Here is a 20,415-nt window from a genome sequence, read left to right on the forward strand (position 1 = left end):
AATCCTTGTTTTCCTTTATTAACTTCCTACTACTTTCTCTAGAGGCCTTTCTAAACTTTTTCTACTTTCCTGAAGACAAATTCCATGCTTTGAATCTTTCATTCGCAGATCATTTCATAAAATAATCTCAGTGAAATGTCACACATTCCCAACATCCTAAATTTCTCAAAAAATCTATTTATCTTGTCCTCAGTCACAAACGACACATTGCCCTTCCTCCTTTCTAACAGTGAAGCAATACTTTTGGCTCAGTCTCCCTACCTCCTCTCTGCAACTTTGCTCTATCAATTGTTTCCCAGGTTCCTGTACCTTCAGTGGCTCCTGCTAGGTCCCTGCTATCAAAAATGCTTTTTTTAATAACCCTAACCCTACCACCACCAAAAGAATAATTATATTTCTCCTAACCACAAAATCTTACAACATTGGTATACGCTTCATACCACTATCCGTTAGCTGTTAATTCCACCCATCACTCAGCTGAAACTGCTTTCTACAAGTCTTCACAACCAAAACTAATGGCCTTTTCTCAGTCCTTATTTTTGACCTCTGCAGGATTCAACAATGTTGGCCATACCCCTACCTACATAGCCTGTTCTCTTTATACTATACTACCTATTACTCTTTTCTGGTCATGCTTCGTCTGCTTTTTAGTTTCAAATCTTCCTCCCACTTCCCAAATATAGGTATTCCTAAGATTTTCTGTTACTCTCCAAGTGAGGGGGGAGGAGAGAAAATCATCCAAGTCCTCCTGGCCAACAAGCAACAATGCAGGTAATTTTCAAATCATCATCTCTAGCCTCATCTTCAGTTCTGAACCTATAACTTCTTGTTGGTCATCTCTTCCTGCCATTAAGTTCATCACTTTTCCTCTCCTAAAAAAACCCTCAAGAGTCAGTTGTACCACAATTCTAATCTTACTGGTGCGCCCTGGAGCCATCTTTGATGCCTTCCTCTTCCCCCAGTCTGCCAACTACTGTCCTATTGATTCCTCTTTAGCATGTCTTAAATCTGCCTCTTCTGTTCCATTTTTAGAACCACTATCCTACTCCAGACCTTCATGATCTTACACCTGAACTACCCTAATAGTAAGTGATCTCAACACTCCCCTCCCTTTTCTACTTTTAATACTTCTACTTTATCCAACTCAAAAAGCTTTTTGATTTCCTTTGCCTAAAATATAAAGCCTCAATACCTCAGGCCTCCACCAAGTGTTTTACCTATAACTTTAAACTTACCTTTTATAGTCTCTGCATCATACAAATTGGTTTTTAACATATAAACAGTGAGCACATTATATTCCATCATGACAGTGTATTCATTTTCCTGCTTACTCCATACTTGTCTCTCATTATCCCAGTAAGCACATCTAAGTCTTTCACGGCCAGATTCAAATCTTATCTACTCCATAAATCTTTCCAATTGCCTCAGCTTTCCTTCTTTGAGCCATTATAGTCTCTACCATTTGATATTAGCATTTTTTTTCCTTTTTCTTCCCAAAGCCCCCCCCGCCCCCGTACATAGTTGCATGTTCTTAGTTGTGGTTCCTTCTAGTTGTGGCATGTGGGACACCGCCTCAGTGTGGCCCGATGAGCAGTGCCATGCCCATGCCCAGGACCCGAACTGACAAAACACTGGGCCGCCTGCATCAGAGTGCGCAAACCCAACCACTCGGCCACGGGGCCAGCCCCTGATATTAGCATTTTAAAAAGTATATTTCCAGGGCTGGCCTGGTGGCACATCGGTTAAGTTTGTACGCTCTGCTTCAGTGGCCCAGGGTTCACCAGTTCAGATCCCAAGTGTGGACCTACACACCACTTGTCAAGCCATGCTGTGGCAGCCGTCCCACATAAAATAGAGGAAGATGGGCATGGATGTTAGCTCAGGGCTAGTCTTCCTCAGCAAAAAGAGGACTGATGGCAGATGTTAGCTCAGAGCTAATCTTCCTCAAAAAAAAAAAGGTCTATTTCCTACTTGAACTAAGATATCCACCCCTTGGGAACAGGAGCCATACCTTACAACTAATTTTACCCCAATCTCTAGCTCAGTTCACTGCACACAGTAATATGGTAAACATACTGTGACACTGTGATTTATAAAAAATATATATTTGGTCATTCAGATGACCAAAATTTCTCATATATATTTGGTCTTTGTCCACAGTTCCTGGCTCACAGCTCCCAAACCCTTGGAATTTCCTAAGTATGCAGAGTGATAACGGTCTTTTGTTATGTTAATGAAGTGACTTTTGGGAACCACCTAAGGATGGCAGCTGGTGACCAGAACACTCAGTCTCACCTCCCTACCTCCAGGGAGCAGAGAAGAGAGTGAGGTTGAATCAGCTGCCAACGGCCAACAACTTAGTCAATCACGACTACGTAATGAAGCCTCCATAAATACTCAAAAGGACAGCTCATTGCCTTTTTTTGGAGAGTTTCCACATTGGGAAACCAGAATGCTTCCACATGCCACCATTTCGGACCCCAACCACCACAAGGACAGAAGCTCTTTTGTCAGGACCTTGCCCCATGTCTCTCTTCATCTGGCTGTTGATGCGTACCCTTTACCATCCTTTGTAATAAACTGGTAATCTAGTGAGTAATTGAGTTTTCTTGAGGTCTGTGAGCCGTTCTAGCAAATTAATCGAACCAAGGAGGGGGATGCTGGGAATCTGATTTATAGCCAGTTGGTCAGAAGCACAGGTAACAACCTGGGCTTGAGACTGGCATCTGAAGTGGAGGGCAGTCTTGTGGGACTGCGCCCTGTACCTGTGGAATCTGATCCTATCTTCGGGTAGACAGTGTCAGAACTGAGCTGAATTCTCAGACACCCTGCTGATGTCTGAGAACTGCTTGTTGGTGTGCGAAAGCCTCCACAACACACACACTGGAATTGGGTCCAGGAACTCTTTGTACCTATTCACTAATATTTAAAATAAATTTTCCAGAACCTGATCTAAAAATATATTTGTCATAAACCCAAGAGGATTTTACACTAAGTACCAGTCAAGTGCTCACATATGCCCATTACTTAACCATTGACTTGGTCTGACCAAAGTTTAGTCAGGCTTCTCTCCTCCCCGCAGACCCCTAAACTGTGGCTAGCTCTAAGCTTAAGCAGGCCAATGCAGGACATCTTCTCTTAAGGACTCATTCCAAGCATCAGCTGACCACAGGAAAAAAATCTGTTAAACTTTCCTGGTCATGTCATTTGCTAACCCCCATCTACTTGTCCCATTCTCCTACAAAGACCCTGCTAGCACTATTCACTTCTACCTACAAGAGAAAAGCCTTTTTGTTTGACTGAGACACATGCAGATCTTGTAGTCAGAGCAATCTCCCTATTGTAATAGTCTTTTTGAATAAACTCTCTCCCTGCTTAAGTAGGGATTTATTTTGACATTTGTGTGGTGACATGACTTGGATGGGGACTGGACTTCAACTACGGACCTGCGCCATCCCCATCTCATTAATGACACTTTGTGAGTCATTTAAACTCCTCTCCTGTTCAGATTCAAGGATCTTTCCTTGAGTTCAACTCTTAAACCAGTGATCCAGATACTTTATCTGTTGCAACATGGTAACAAGTTACTTTGATATTTCCGAGCAAAATATCCACTCTTTGAATGGAGACTCACATTCTAATTCTCAAGTAAGAATATTCCCAGGTCTTCTGTGAGACCTCTTCTATTGACCCCTGACTCCTCTAGTGGGAATTCCCTTGGCTCCTCACACAGGAATACTCTTTCCCAGCTCCTTCAAATTCTGATTTAATTATCTAATCCCATAGGTAACTCTCACTCTATTGGGTGCCCACTCTTCTCTCCCACTGACTGTATTCTTCACCATTACAGCACTAATGCAATTCAGTATCTTCAAAAATGGCAAAATTTTACTAAAGACAATTCAGAACTTCAATTTCTCTCCGGGATCTCCCCAAAGTGGCTCACCGAAAACCTCTCCCTTTCTATCACCCTCTGTTCTTCCTTCTTCCTTTTTACCACTCCTGACATTCCCTTCAGCTCCCTTGAATCCTTGATCTATCCTCCTTTAATACCCCAACCTCCTCCACCTCTGTCAGACATTTCCCTTCCCACTCCAACCCCTCAAATCCTGAGTCACTCAGGCTTTAAGGCTCCCTTTTCCCCTACTAGAGACTCATGAGGGGCTCAAGTACTTGAAAGTCAAAAATATGAAGTGCGGGGGCTGGCCCCATGACCCAGTGGTTAAGGTCACGCACTCCACTTCAGCAGCCCAGGGTTTCGCCATTCGGATCCTGGGTGCAGATGTGGCACTGCTCATCAGGCCATGCTGAGGCGGCGTCCCACATAGCACAACCAGAAGGACCTACAACTAGAAATACAACTATGTACTGGGGGGCTTTGGGGAGAAGAAAAGAAAAAAGAAGATGACGATTGGCAACAGATGTTAGCTCAGGTTCCAATCTCTAAAGAAAAATATATGAATTGCGGGCCTGTCCCCTGGCTTAGTGGTTAAGTCCCATGCACTCCGCTTCAGATGGCCAGGTTCGGTTCCTGGGTGTGGACCTACACCACTCGTCAGCAGCCATGCTGTGGTTGCGCCCCACATACAAAATAGAGGAAGAGTGGCATAGATGTTAGCTCAGGGCAAATCTTCCTCAAGCAAAAGGAGGAAGATTGGCAATGGATGTTAGCTCAGGGCAAATGTTCCTCAGCAAAAAAATATATATATGAATTGCAGGCCAACCCCAGTGGCCCACTGGTTAAGCTCAGCACACTCTGCTTCTGCAGCCTGGGTTCAGTTCCCAGGCACAGACCTACACCACTCGTCTGTCAGTGGCCCTGCTGTGGTGGCAACTCACATACAAAAAGAGGAAGATGAGCAGCAGATATTAGCTCAGGGCAAATCTTCCTCAGCAAAAAAAAATACATTATGAATTGCAAACAGGCTGGATCTTTTATCCACTCAGATGAGCTTTGGACAGCCTCTTGGTCTCTTTTTGGTCCCTTAACCAAAATTTAGTGCGCAGCCTCCATAAGATTACACAGCAGGGCAAAGAAAATCTTAAAGACCTCCTCCATGGATACTGGTGGGGATACTTCAGCCCTCTTACTGACTGAGCAGGTAACCTCAACTTGCCCCATCCACCAAAAACACAATTCTGGTAAAACTCTAAAGGTAAAGGAAAAACAAAAGCTGGCAGTGAGGTGAACCTTTCAAATTGAAGCTATAAGCTGTCTATGTGTGTCTATTTGTATGTTTTTTATATGAATATATGCATGTAAGTTATATATGTATATATATTTTCCACCTTCAGATGGCATTAGGAATTATAATTTTAGATTTTCAAATCCCTGAAAGGAGCTCTATTCATCGGCTTGAAGATAAATAAGTGCTCATATAAATTAAATATCCCTAAGATTTCCAGAAACTAAGGAAACAAAATTTCTTATACTTTCCAAAGTATTTTTATAGACTAACCCAAATGTTTTAGGAATCCAAGTTAACATACATTTACATAAATCTTTGGTATGTAAGACTAGTTCAATATTGTTGGTCTAATAAAAACAGCTATGTCTTCTGAGTTACAGGCATTAAGGATAACACAAGCATGCATTTTTATTCTACTTTGCTATGTTCTTCCCAAACTTTTACAGGTTTATTGTTAGAATAAACTAGCATTACATCTACATTTGTATTTAACCAAATTGAATCATTATTCTGACAAACTTGATTTCAACAGGAATTATGTTTTGTAATAAGCCAATTTAAAGTTCCCAAAATCTTTCAGTAACTCACAACCCTGGGCTTATGCTAAGTTAATTCATAGATATTCATTAAATACCTAGGTCATTCCTAAGTAAGACAGGACATTGAAGCATAAGCATTTCAAGTTTTTGCCTCTTACTATGGTACCAAGAAACCACATATGTTTGACTCTATTAATGAACATATTCATTTTTGCCACATTGAGAAATTATACTATCAGGAAGCATATGGCTATAACAAGTTGTAAGATGTATATTCATAAGCTTGGCCAATCTACCACAAAATGCTGGTGTGAGAGACAGTTCACAATTATTGACCTCATAGTTTTCTCTGTAAAATAGCAGTTACTCTAATTATGAGTTATAATTTTATATGTAAACGAGACTCTACTAGGAGACACATGACAAAAAGGAACAACTTTGTATGCAAGGTAAGCAGAATGTTTTTTTATTAAGGAAAAAGAAAACAATTCTAAAGTAAAATGATTAATTGTTCCAGAATAAGAAAGAGGAATATGTAGGACAAGTGCTGAATGGATACAAAAACCTATAAAAAGTTCAGGAAAAAGGAATTGCATCTGTCATGGTTAAGCTGGCTAAGATTTGATTGGTTTACTTGTAAGATTTTTAAAAAGGGCTTTAGTATCAAATATTATGTTTTTGCAAAACTAGAATTTGGTTTTCTATTAAAATGACAAAATTTTCTTGGGTTATTGGTCCGCTCTTAATAAAGAGGTTATAAAAGGCCTTTCTTTGCCTTCTAAGTAATCTCCCTAGAAGGGAAAGATTGCGTGTCTTATCAGAATTTTCTTTGCTTGATGGTGACTTTTATCATGTCCTCAATTATTTTAGAAAACAAAGTCTTCTCACTTTTGAAAGAACTAAGGTTATTTACCATCATGCTCCTTCCTATTTTCAATTTTAAAAAAATTTTTGGGAAACTTTGGTTAAATAGATAGTAAATTATTTTTTCTCACTGACCCATGATCATCTTTTTTGAGGAAGATTAGCCCTGAGCTAACATCTGCTGCCAATCCTCTTCTTTTTTTTTTTGGCTGAGGAAGATGCCCTGAGCTAACATTCGTGCCCATCTTCCTCTTCTTTTTTTTTTTTTATATGTGGGATGCCTACCTCAGCATGGCTTGACAAGAGGTGCCATGTCCACACCCAGGATCCGAACCAGTGAACCCTGGGCCACCAAAGCGGAACATGCGAACTTAAACGCTGCGCTATCAGGCCAGCCCCCCATGATCCTTTTTAATCAAATGTTCAAACCTCCTGACAACTTTTAACATTCTGCCTTTTCAAAATCAAATCCTAAATGTCTTTTGCACCTACAACTATCTTTGAAATTTCCCAAAGGGCCCCTGGAAGTTCACAAATAATTCATTCTTTCACCTTATAAAAAGAGGAGTGTTAAAAGTAATTAGTTTTATTTGATCAATGTTATAATTCGCATGGGAAGCAGTGTCAAATCAGAAGATACACCTACCCTCCCCCAGGTTAAATCTGTATGGGTAAAATGTTAACATGATTACTTCAGAAATTGCATGAAGTTTCTAGAAATTTATCAATACTCTCATTGTTGATATTTCTACTTATCAAGAGTCCTGGTGCTACTTTGCCTGATATTAGACAACAGTGTAGTGTCATCAGTCATAATTTCAGTTATTCTTTTTACTTTTTTATGATTTTTTTATTAACTTGGTTACAATTTGACTTCTTTAATTTGAATATAGTATATTCTAGATAGGCCAGGGGTTCACAATTGGGGATTCACATCAATTACTCATGGAATTTTATTACACAGATGTTTAGGACTTAATCTAGATTTACAAAATCTTTTTACTTGATAATGTCGATATATTCTACCTATATGCTTGATGGCACATTATGTCTCAGTATTATTATACATCTTGAAGTTTTCTTCTCCGCAAAGATTATATTAATAAATTAGATGTAATATCCACTCTTTTTAAAATACAGTTAATCATTATGCTTATAGATATTTTCCTAAAACTTTTTTGGAATGACTTGATTTTGGTTTGCATGCCACAAAAACAACCAAACTTTCTTGTCAACTGCATTATTTTTTATAACAAAGTCTTATCAGATCTTTTACTTTTAAAATTATTAGTAATAAGTTAATCACCACCATTTTAAGTCTTTTGTCATCTACAGATAGTTTTTCGTTTTACTCTCATACTTCCCTAAAAGTGCTTGCAAATCAGCTATAGGCCAGAGTGCTTATCTTAACAAAAAATACTGCTGAAAAAGGACTATACCAGGTACTCTTCGGCACAGGCTTCTGATGGCATCACTTAAATAATTTTGAGACCCTACCAGTACACGGAGTCAGGATTTCCAAAAAGCTAATGGAGAAGCAGATGGATTCATGACACTGCTAACCCAAGATCTGGCAGAACAAGAATTAATTACATAGGACTGAATAAACTGATGGAGGATGATTGCGGGTTTTGTTTAAAACATTGCTGATGCTTTGATGTCCTATTTTCTGGATATAAGGAACTCTTCTCTTTTCTCTTAAGCTATCTATAAGTCATTAACAATTTAAGCAGATGAGGCTTTTGTAAGCAGAAATAAAATATTTACCTTTTTTCTCCCTGCCTGAATCCTCCATAATTCAAAATCTCTTAATGAGTATTTATTTTCAAGGCAATACGTGCATACATTCAACAAGAAAGTCTGTCCCCCAGTTGGAAATATTGGCTATGCAACCAAGGTTTTGACTGGAATGCCATATTTGAAAATGGGGCTCACTTAATCAGACATAACCAGACACTTTTAAGGAGCTATGGTTGACTTTATGGAGCCAATGCTCACAGTTCTCTTGGGAAAACCACACTGCTTTACCTGGCTTACAGAGTTAAGAGTTCCCAGCCTTACAGGTGAAGGAAGGAAGGTCACTTCCAAGCAGGCCCAGGAATCCTAGGATACTTTGGAAACCTCAGGAATTTGCCCAAATCTATTGGTACTGCAAGTGAAACCTGATGGTGAGTTCTTGACGCTGCACCCTGGCTTGAAGAGGCTTTTAAAAGTCCAATCTGAGATTCCCTACAAAATCTTTAAGCAAAGGAAACTTAAAAGGCCTACACCTACATAAATAATCAAGCCAAATCTAATAAGATCAACTTCACAATGACCTTATTCTATATCCCATTATGACTCTTATTCTATATCCATTATGGACTGAATGTTTGCGTTCCTCCAAATTCATGTTGAAACCCTACCCACCCTGCCATCCCCAGCACCCGGTGTGATGGTATTAGGAGGTGCGGCCTTTGGGAGGTAATCAGATGCGGTCATGAGGGTGGAGTCCTTATGAAGGGGATTAGCACCCTTGTAAGAGTCAACAGACAGCTTGCTTCCTCTCTCTGCTCCGTGAAGATACAGAGAGGTCAGCAGTCTGCAATCTCTTCTCTTTTGGCAAGCTCTTTTGGAAAACGGTGCTCACCAGAACGTGACCATGCTGGCACCCTGATCTTGGACTTCCAGCCTCCAGAACTGTGAGAAATAAATTTCTGTTGTTTATAAGCCATCCAGTCCATGCTATTTTTGTTACAGCAGTCTGAGCTAAAGTATATTTCTAATAGTGACAGATTTTGTTTTAAACAACAGGGGAACTGACCAACTGCTCATAATTGCCCATTATTTACCTACTGACTTAGCCTGAACAAACTTTACTCAGGCTTTTCTCCTCTCCCACACGCCCCTAAACTTAGGCTTTGCCCAAAGCTTAAGGAAGTAGATGGACAACTTCCACCCTTAACAACTCATTCCAAGCATCAGCTGACCACAGGAAAAAAATTTCCAGTTAAGCTATCTTGATTGTGCAATCTGCTCACCCCCCGTCCACTTGGCCCATACCCCTCCAAAGTTTCTGCCAGCCCTGCTTACCCTCTCTAAAAAAGAAACGTTTTTCTGTTTGATTTTGAGATGCCTGAGGATCTTGCAATCAGAGCATTCTCCCTACTGCAATAATCCTTTCAAATAAAGTATCTCCTTACCTAAATCCAGATGCCTTATTTAACAGTACTATGACAAACCACCTATTTGCAAACTCCAAAATTACATTAATATTTATTTTCCTCTATCAAAAGTGACTGGTATCATTTTTCAAAACCACAATAAAGCCCAGGTAAAATTAGGTACATACAGAAAGCATTGCATGTAAAATTACTGTCCAGAGTACCAGCAATCTGGCCTTAGCTTAGTCATTCATCTTTCTAATTCATAAAACGAAGAAGCTGGGCCAGCTAATTTCTATTTTCCCTTCTATCCTATTAATCTGGAAATGAAACTGGTAAACAGGTTTAACTGAGACTGCTGTTTGTAAGCTAACACAGAAATGACATGCTGGTAAACCACTGAGTGCTTCTCCAAGAGAAAAACAGGAACTCAGATTTTTTTGTCTATTTCTGTAACTTCAAAAGTGGAGATTTCTGAAATAATTTCTCAAGATAAAGATTCCAATGATCAAACCCACACTCATTCAAAAGTACTTCACATAGCCATACAATGGAATATTATTCAGCCATAAAAAAGGAATGAAGTACTGATACATGCTACAACATAGATGAACCTCAAAAACATTATGCTAAGTAAAAGAAGTCAGATACAAAAGACCACATATTGTATGATTCCACTTACATGAAATGTTGAGAATAGGCAAATCCATAGAAACAGAAAGTAGATTAGTGGTTACTACGGGCTGAGGAGAAGGAGAAATGAGAAGTGATTGGTAAGGGGTATAGGATTTCTTTAGAGGGTGATGAGGATGGTCTGGAATTAGATAATGGTGATGGTCGTACAACTTTATAAATATACTAAAGACCACTGAATTGGACACTTTAAAGTGGAGAACTTTACAGTATGTGAATTACACCTTTTTAAAAAACTGGATTTGAAAAAGTACTTAGCACACTAATTACATTATCAATGCAATAGTTATATCCTAAAACCAGAAACACATTACATAATCCACACTTCAAATTCAACCAGATATAAACATGCTGATTTTTTTGTTGATCACTATGATTAATTTCCATATCTAATGATTTTTCCATATCTAATCTGTGCTAAAAAACAAGCTTTATAGTAGTTACAAATTTATAACAATGTCTAATAAATGACTTGAGATAAAACACAAAATGAAGATCCAAATTAGACTGTATGAATGTCACAAAAATTCACATCTTTTCATATTGTTTTAAACGTAAAATTTAGAATACCTAACATGAGCAAAGCTCGGGTTCATGGTGGTTTATGAAAGAAAAAAGTCTGTTCCTGAAACACTTTATCTAAGGGCGATTGTCTTCATTGTCATAAATCAAGAAACTGTTACAAATAAAGACCATATAATGTGTAGCTAAGAGTTCATGCTAATGAAGTTCGGCTGTTAGCTTTTTCAGACTTGCAAAATATAGCATCCTCAAATTGGATACATATATGGATATATTTAAATTACACCTCCCAACAAAGCTGGCCAATAATAAGGAAGACTCCTATCACTATATCCTTTAGTTGATTCGGCTTTGGTCTAAGAGTGATAAAGTGATGACAACAACCAAAGCCACTAGAGAAAATGGTCTCCTGGTCAAACACCCATAATTTGATAAAGGTACAGTCTTCCAATATCTGGGTGACTATTTTCTTAAAAAACATGACTTCTGATGATCATGTTCACCTCTGCATTTAATTTTTATTGAAAATCTAATCAATAACTTTAGGCCTGATGTCAAACAATAACTTAAAAATTCACTCAATTGGGGCCAGCCCAGTGGTGTAGTGGTTAAGTTCGTGCCCTGCCCTTCGGTGGCCCAGGGTTCACGAGTTCAGATTCCAGGCACGGACCTACACACCACTCATCAAGCCATGTTGTGGAGACGTCACACATAAAACAGAGGAGGACTGGCAACAGATGTTAGCTCAGGGCCAATCTTCCTCACACACACACACAGAAACACAATGTATTTTTTTGCCTAAAAATATGATGATGTCATTTCACATCCCCAATCTCCTGGCCTTTCCAATCAAGGTATTGCAGAAACAAAAACTAGCAAGTTATACTACAGCTAATAGGAATAGAGCATCAAAGCACCAGCAATTTTCACCAAATAGAACCCAGGCACATTTTAATATTTTCCAATCTGACATCTTCAATGTCTTGAATCTTCTGTGAGGATAGTCACTGCCATAAATAACATAAATAGCCTGAGAAACAAAAGCATGTGATAATGATATCAAATAACACTGTTTTCCTTTTATTTAAGACAAATTATATTTTAAATGAATAATTTCAAGGGCAAATATCCTATTTTTAGATTGCCTAATGCACGTATTTGACAAAATTTCAAAGTTATTCACACGGAGCAGCGTTCTATTCATTAAGATAAGGCTTATTTTACAGAATATACATAAAGACTCTTACACAAAGAGTGAAATACACAACGCAGGAATCAGTATAGCATTTACTCATCCTGCAGGGAGAAGTCTGTCAATTGCAAAATACTAATTATTGTAAATAACACAATAAAAAATTTCTCAACTAGACAATGTTTTGATAAAATTATATTGCCCATACTTAACTCTTAAATAAGTGTCACAATCAACTGAACTATTATCCTAATATTACCTAAAACAAAATTAAAGTTGCAATCCTTTAAAAGGTAAAATAAATTTAGTAGATAGTGACGTTCTTGTTTATATAAAACAAAATAGAAAACATCAAAAGTAAAAGATTTTATGGAGCTTTTGTTTCAGTTGCAGAAGAGTCAAAAAGGTTCAAAATCCACTGGCCTAAAACTACTGACTGCCTAAAACAGTGCTCAGCACTTAAATGTTTTACTGGTCTTTCTTGAGCATTAATGTTTCTTTTAATTTAGCCATCTTAATAAAAGCGACCATTTATTCGAAGTCTACTATTGACTGCAAGCTGTGCTATCCCTTCATAAACATTATCTCATCAGTTCTCACAGACTCTTGCAAGGTATTATCCCCATTTAACAGGAGAGAAAACTAAAGCTAAGTAACTCGTCCAAGGTTACCTAAAGCGTAGAAACTTTGAACTTGGTTTGTTTGTCAACAAAGCCCATATCTTTCTGCTATAGTGCCCCTCTTTATCATCTTCTTTGAATATAAACTTGCAATAAAATTTACATGATGAAAATTGATTTTCTCAGAGTAGTTACCCATGGCCTAAACAGAACTACAACCTGTTTTGTTTTTCCCATATGTTCAAATTACAAGCTCACATAAAACATTTTCCATTTATATACTTCTTCACAGACTCTTCTTTGATATTCAAAAAACACTTCTCTCTGATAGCCAAAGTATGTATAACTATATAGAAACAGTATTTCAGTTCAGCAAATGAAAAAATTTCCAATTAAAGCAAAAAAATCTCTGAAAAACTGAACCATGGGAAATCACTGTTAGGTCTGATGATAACAATGAGCTGGAGGTTTTATTAAGTCTCATAACCAGTCAAATTATTCCCTAGCCAAATGAGTAAACATAAAGCCAAGTGAGTAAGTAGGAGTTAAAGTATCAGATTTAAGTACATGAAATTGTCATCAGATATCAATTCACATGAATCAACCTAATGCTTAAAGGGTTACTGAACCCAGGTTCCAACCAAGCACGTTGCTTGGAACAAACGTTCAGCAGAAAAGTGAAAAGTATTATGAAAAAAACTCCTTGTTGAGTTTGGGAAATAGTGGGGTAAACAAAGTTAAAATTGGTCTCTTTTCCTCAACATCTCTCAGAGCCCTTAATGTATTAATATGAATTATGAATCTCCAAAAGAAGGATTCATTATTCTAATGAAGATAATAAAGCACACAGAGATTAAGTGACTTATCCAAGGTCACACACAGCTAATGGCAAACTTAGAACCAGAACCTAATTTCCCTGATTCCCACTCCAAAATTCATTCCACTTCCCCAAGACATTGTTATATCTGATATTAAAGAAAAAACTTCTCCAAGGACTGCGTCTATAAAAATATAAAATGGGAAACACTAGTGGCTTGCTCTGAGAGTATTTACCACCACCCCACCAAAACAAATAACAACAACAACAAAAAGGAAAGTAGCAAAGAATTTTTATAAAACAACAAAAGCCTCCTCAAAGTAAGCTGATACAGTATTTACAGATTATACACACTACTAGTATTCCAAAACTTATATTCTTATAAAAATATTTCCTCTAAAAAATCAGAGATATAATCTCTTCCAATCAGCACCTGAATGGACTAAGAAAATGGTAAGAAGGGCAAACTAGATTGTGAGGTCCATTGGAGCAGGATCCTGTCTATTTTGCTCACCACTACATCATCAGAGCCTGATACATTAGTAGGTATTCCACACATACTTGCTAAAAGAATCAACAATAAATCCCTACTCTACCATTAATTAGCTGTAGGATCTTGAGCAAGTTATAATCTTTGAATCAGAGTTTCCCCACTTGCAAATAAAGCCATTAGGCCAGAACGATCAAGATCTCTTCTACCTTTAAGAATTCGTGAATCTCACAGAAAGTAAGTCTCAAATTCCCAACATTTGAGGATATGTCCACAGTCAAAAACTATAACAAAAAATAACATGTGCAAAGCACTTTACATTCATTACTTCATCTAATAAGTCAAATAAATCAGCGAATTAGTCAGATAGGTATTACCCACATTTTACAGGTAAAGAAATTGAGGCCCAGAGAAACTGACTGACAACATCAGAAACACAAAGTTATTGTGTAGTGAAGCTTGGACTTTATACTCAAGATTTTAGTATTGAAATCCCCAAATCCTTCCAATGCAATTTGACCTCCGATGACACGGACACGGATGCAGCCCCAATGATGACAGCAATTATTCCCTGGCTTTTAGCTACTGATTTAACAGAGCTACAGGACAAAACATCTCCCAAACTCTCTCACCACCCCATCTTCCCAATGTTAAAGCTCCAACTCTGGGCCAGCCCGGTGGTGTAGTGGTTTAAGGTCACACACTCCACTTCAGGGGCCCGAGGGTCTGCAGGTTTGGATCCCGGGCGCAGACCTAGCACCACTCGTCAAGTCACGCTGTGGCAGCATCCCACATAAAGCAGAGGAAGATTGGTACAGATATTAGCTCAGCGACAATCTTCCTCACAGAAAACAAAAAAGCTCCAACTCTTCTAAGGAAAAATCTTAATGCAACAAATTAATCACATATTTCTCCTTGGAATCCAAGGTTAACTAATACAACTACAGTAACAGAGGGTGGCATTATCAAGGAGTGACAAGAATTTAAATTATGAATAAAAATCTTTCAGATCAAAAAACAATTTAAGTTCAAATAATTTGTACACACAGTTAAGTATTGTTAAATTCAAAGACCACTTGATGCCATGACTACGTGACATTTAAAATGAGAGCTCCACTTTTGGAAACTTTGTGAGGGTAAAAGAGGCAATTTAAACTGTTAGCTCCTTTAGGTCTTGTTACGTAATACCATACTTCAAAACATTACTTCAAGTGCAACTTCTCTAAACTCAGTAATGAAAAAAACCCAACCCTAGGCTCAAACTTGACGGTAAAATAAATAAATAACATTTACATCACACCCTTCCTCTCCAAGAAATACAACTGGGCAACCAGAAGCATCCCGGGTTATGAATTTAGAGTTCTCCAAGATTCCCACCAATCAGCTGACTCTCATATTTGTTAACTCTATTAACCTTCTGTCTTAAAATATATACATATTCTTACGTCAAATACAATCGTTTCTCAAAGCTATAGCAAAATCCCCTTTCAACAGGGAGTATACTATATACTAAATATATACTTATGAAATTTCTTAAGTTCCTAACACTGCATTCAATTCTCTGTCCAGAAAATTCAGTGAGCACGGTCTTTCTGGGGTTTACATGTGCAAATAGTTTGGAATAGGCTTACAGAGAGACATAATTATTAAGTAGATATAACATCCAAACGTAATAATCCTGCAGAAGAGTAAGGAAAAAATTCCTCCAAAAACAAAAACAAAGAAAGATCGATCAATCCCTCTCATCCAAATATATACACACAGAAATGGCATATCCGTCTCATTTATTGCACAAGATCGTTAGTTACTACGCCGTTCTGTAAACTTCAGTAAGTTCTGCAGGCTTAACAAAAGTTTAGCTTGTTAAATTAATAGCTAAAAGTCTCCGTCGACTCAAGAGGTCCCATACCTGAAAAGAACTGACCATGAACACAAGTGAGAATTGTAACAAAACCAAAGCTACAAGCCATTGCACCATCAGTCCTTAAATTCCTCTGCTGCTAACCGCTCCATCGCTTCAGACCCATCGGCACTTCAACACTGATAAGTTTGAGAAGAGCTGCTGAAATCTTGCGGGCCAGTCAAAAACCTTAGTGAACTGTCACAAAACTCGAGTCACAGCCTATATGACAGCTCTGCAGGCCACTCCAAAAAACCACAAGCCCATCGAATTCACGCGACTCTCGATTCAAATTATCTGGAATAGCCTATGTTATTTACCAAAGCGCCAAGCAGTCCCCAGGCCAGCGCAGCAACTGATAACTTAGATCCAGGACAGGCTCCTCTTGACACAAGGATAACTTTCCTACTTGGAGCCAACTGTACACTTGCATGCTCCGAAAATAGGGGCACGTCCTGCACATGAGGTGTTACAAGGGCAACGTTTCTATTTTATCATGGGCTGAAGCTCAGAAAAGTCCAAATGCCGAATCGCTCGACCTGTAACCTCCGAGTCACTTTCCAAGTGTGCCCTCACCCAGGATCCTTATATCCCCCACGGAAGCCAATCACCAGCTGTAACACGGCCTGGAAAAATAGGAAGAGGGCTCCAAAAGTTCACACAAGAGATACGGGAAAGGTGGGGGCTTCGAGGCAGAAGGCCAACGTGAAAGCATCTTGGGCTCAAACATTTTAAAAGCCAAGACACATACAAAGACCCTTCTCCCTGCTGATTCCAGGCAGACACACACACAGACCCTCGGTCACTCCGAGAGAATGGGGCTCCAGGGGGGGGTCACCAAGCCCAGCGGCCCGGATCGCGGCTCCGATCTGTCCAGAGAAGCTCGGGGGACCTAGGCGGGGGTCCGCATTGTGGCCCGCGGCGAACACAGCCCCTGCTCCCGGGCCCCTTTCTCGCTCCTTCCCCACGACCAGGCCTCTCCTCGCTCCTCTCCCCTCTCCTCCCGCCCTCCCTCCCCTCCCCCGACACACACACACACACACACACACACACACACACACACACACACACACAGCGAGGCCACCTCCCCCCCAAATCCCACCAACTTTGCCTTGTCTCCCCCCCCCGCCCCCGCCCCGCTCTTCCCACCTCTCAGGAGCACACAGAAACTGCAGGCCAGGAGGCTCCTCAGGACGGCCCCCATCTTCCCTTCTCGCGCTCTCTTCTCTCACCGGCGAGGGGCGGCCAGAAGAGGGGGAGGCGAGGAGCCGGGGCGGCCGCCGCAGCGGCACGTCTGCACGCTCATGCTTCCAGCTTTCCAGAGAGAGAAGAAAGAAAGGGGCACGTCAAGGCTCCGCGCGCGCCGCCGCCACCGCCCTCTCTAGCGCGCCGCTCTGCCCCGGGCTCGCGCGACGCCAGCGTCTGCTCCCATCCCGCCGCCTCCTCCCCCGGCGCCCCGCTTCCCCCGCGCCGCTCCTCATTCAGCCTCTTCCTCTCACGCAGCGGCGCAAGGATACGTTCCGGCTGCCGCCGCCGCCGCGGCTCACGCGAGGGTCTCCCTGCGCGCGGACGAGCCCCCTCCCTCGGCGCCGCCTCCCGCGCGACTACGCAAAGAAGTGGGGGCCGCGCGCACGGGCTCTGCTCGGAGACCCCGGGAGATCTACCGGGCAAGGAGAAGCGTGCTGCAGGGGAAGGGCTGCCAGGCGGTGCATTCCGATGGGATTCTTTCCCGAGCCCGCCGCTCCGGCCCTCCCGGCGGAGGGCGTGAAGCGACGTCCAACAACATCGGAGCCGGCGTGGTCGGGACTACTTTCTGCGGCTCGGCCGGGCCGCCGCCTGCTCCGTTCTTTGTGCGGCCGGCGCCTGCGGAGCCAGGTGGAGCTACCGAGCCCCGTCGGCTGCCCCCTGGGCCGGGGCGAGGGCTGGCGGGCCGAGGCGGCGGAGCTGCAGCTCCACGCTCCTGGAGCCCCGCGCAGCCCGACGCGGGGTGATGAGCTGAGTCTTCAAGGTTGGGAATTGCTGTAAGCATCTTTTTTCTAGGAAAAGAAAAACGAATGCTGCTTGCACCAGCTTCAAACGCGGATCTAGTGAATGGTGTTCAAACGCCAACTTAAACTGAGGTTTGTATTTTCTCCTGACTTCCCCCAGAATTAAGTCCGACAAGAACTAAAGATTTCTAAACTGGCAGATAAAATTCCATAATAAATGCGTGGACACTTAAGACAGAGCAACGGGACAATGGGTCAGGACTGTATTTGGGATTTTACAAGTTGCTTTGAATGATGAATGTTTGGCACGTTTTGTTAATCAGTTCTCAGCTGGAGGAGGAAAAGATTCCCCAGAATGTCAGGCTCTGATTTTGCGCAGCCTGTGCTGCTCCCCGTGCACAGGGCGTTCAGGAGTGACGGCCCAGACGCCCCCTGGGATCACGTGGCAGCTTCAGTCTGGCAGGGCACCCCACCGAGAGTTCTCCGTAAAGGGGCCATCAGGTGCTTTCTGCCCAGCTGTCACACGCCCTAACCTGGGGCAGATGAGCGAGGAGGTGGAGCTACTCCTGCAAGGTTACTAAAATCTCAGTGACGTTGGAGTTCACCGAGTGCTTGCACACACCTTATCACATTTGAACTCAAAACTACCCTGGAGTAAGGCAGGTTTTGTTACTCATTATCCTAACTGCATGCACAGAGGAGGAAAATGAGAACCTGATGGGTTCAGTGACTTACCCAAGGCTACTCAAGTAGTAAATAGCAGGACTCCAACCCCACCCGGGTCTAACGATTACAGACACTCTGCTCCTTTCAAGAAGAGCACACTGAACCAAAAGGACGCCTGTCTGTCCTCAGACAGAAGGGCAGAAATAGCCAAACCACTTTCCCCAAAATTCACTGGAGAAAATTTAGCCACCATTGATTTAAATTACCTTTTTCCAAGAACCCTGTCAGGACTCCGCAAGTTTTGTGTTCTGGCCTCCTCAAAACAAATAACTGAGAACCAGCTTTTTCAACAATAGCCTGGAGAATGTATTATGATGAAGCTAGTGAGGCTGCAGAGACACCACGATGTGGTAGGGAAGGCATGAGCTTTGCAATGAGACGGTTAGCATCCAAACCCTCCCATTTGCTAGATATGTCACTTTAGACATGATATTTACATGTACTGTGCCTCAGTTTTCTCTTCTGTGAAATGGGGATAATACCTCCTTCAGGCTTGTGGTGGAGATTAAATTAAATAATATATATAAACTGCTCGATATGTAATTAGTGCTGGATAAATGACCATTTCCTTTCTCAACTCCTCCAAGGTGAATGGTGTCATGGTAACTTGGACTCTTTGGAAAATAATGGAAGAGAGAAAACAATTATATGGTCATGATGTTTATTCCAGGATTATTTATAATTCAAGGTAGAGAACTGTGAGGCTAATGAAAATTAACCTTCAGGACCCCTCACTTTCACAGGCCCCTTCCAGAGCCCGGGGAGGGACCCTAATGATGTGTTCACATGATCTTATTTGCAAAAGTAAGATAATTTTTTATTCTTTTTCTGAAAACATCCCCCTAAATTATGTAAATTTCAAGTCCCACAAAACCTGGATCTATTCCTATTTATCATAGAAAACTCGCTACAACTTAAGTCTCTAGGCTATCAACCTCAGTAGGGGAATGAGATATATTATGCAACAATGTTGGAAAATGTTTCCAGTTAGCTAAGCTTAAAAATGCAAAAGTATGTGTACATTTTAATCACAGCTATGTAAAATATGAATATATATACATGTGGAAACATAAACACATGTATATATCTCTCACATATTTGAGCCAAGTAAATTCACTAAAACAGGGATTAGGATGGTGAAATAATATGAGCTTTATTTATTTTTCTGTTCTTAAATTTCCTTTAGTGTATTATATATTTTTATAGTTTTTAAGGTACTTAGGTGAAAATCTATAGCTTAAGCTTAAACCCTAGTGAAGATGGTGTTCTTACTACTTAACTAATTTGTTTTCCTATTCATGCAAGTGCCTATTAAAAATATTCTATGCCAGTCACTGTGTTAACTGCTGGGGATGCAAAGATGAGATTAATCATAGTCCCTACCTTCAAGAAGCTTACAACTGTTTTGGAAACACTAATTAATAAAACAAATAATTAAAATGTTAAAATTGCTATAGTGCGAGTTTGTACCATATCAACAAGAAACTCAAGTGCAGAAGCACTGAAGTCTGCCTGAACAATTTAAAGAAGGGAAAATAACCCTGGAGCTGAGGTTTGAAATCTAAGTTGGAGTTGGTCAGGCCAAGAAGACTGACAAGGAATTCCAAGCAGAAGGATAGCAGGTGCAAAGGCACTGAATTATTAGAGAGCTTGGCATGTTGGGGATTTGAAAGGAGATCCATACAGCTGAAGCATAGGGTGCTTTTAGAGAATGTTAGGGAATAAGGCAAGT

At 40.7% G+C, this 20,415-nt stretch overlaps 1 protein-coding gene across 3 annotated transcripts in view; it reads right to left on the reverse strand.

The window, feature by feature from the left end:
- LRP6 (LDL receptor related protein 6) overlaps positions 1 to 17,957 on the reverse strand; it is a 172,197-nt gene extending 154,240 nt beyond the window's left edge. The window contains exons 1-2 of one of the 3 annotated variants that reach the window (XM_001501298.5): positions 17,634 to 17,957; positions 17,119 to 17,283 (exon numbers count right to left, since the gene is read on the reverse strand). In XM_001501298.5, coding sequence (XP_001501348.1) covers positions 17,119 to 17,173 — 55 coding nt within the window. In that variant the 5' untranslated portion in view covers positions 17,174 to 17,283; positions 17,634 to 17,957. Of the gene's footprint in view, positions 1 to 17,118; positions 17,499 to 17,633 lie in introns of those variants that run through there. The other 2 variants (XM_070269915.1, XM_070269914.1) reach the window with 2 other exon arrangements.
- Positions 17,958 to 20,415: the final 2,458 nt, after the last annotated feature.

This window comes from Equus caballus, chromosome 6 (genome assembly GCF_041296265.1).
Source record: "Equus caballus isolate H_3958 breed thoroughbred chromosome 6, TB-T2T, whole genome shotgun sequence".
In the NCBI taxonomy this organism is placed as follows: domain Eukaryota; kingdom Metazoa; phylum Chordata; class Mammalia; order Perissodactyla; family Equidae; genus Equus; species Equus caballus.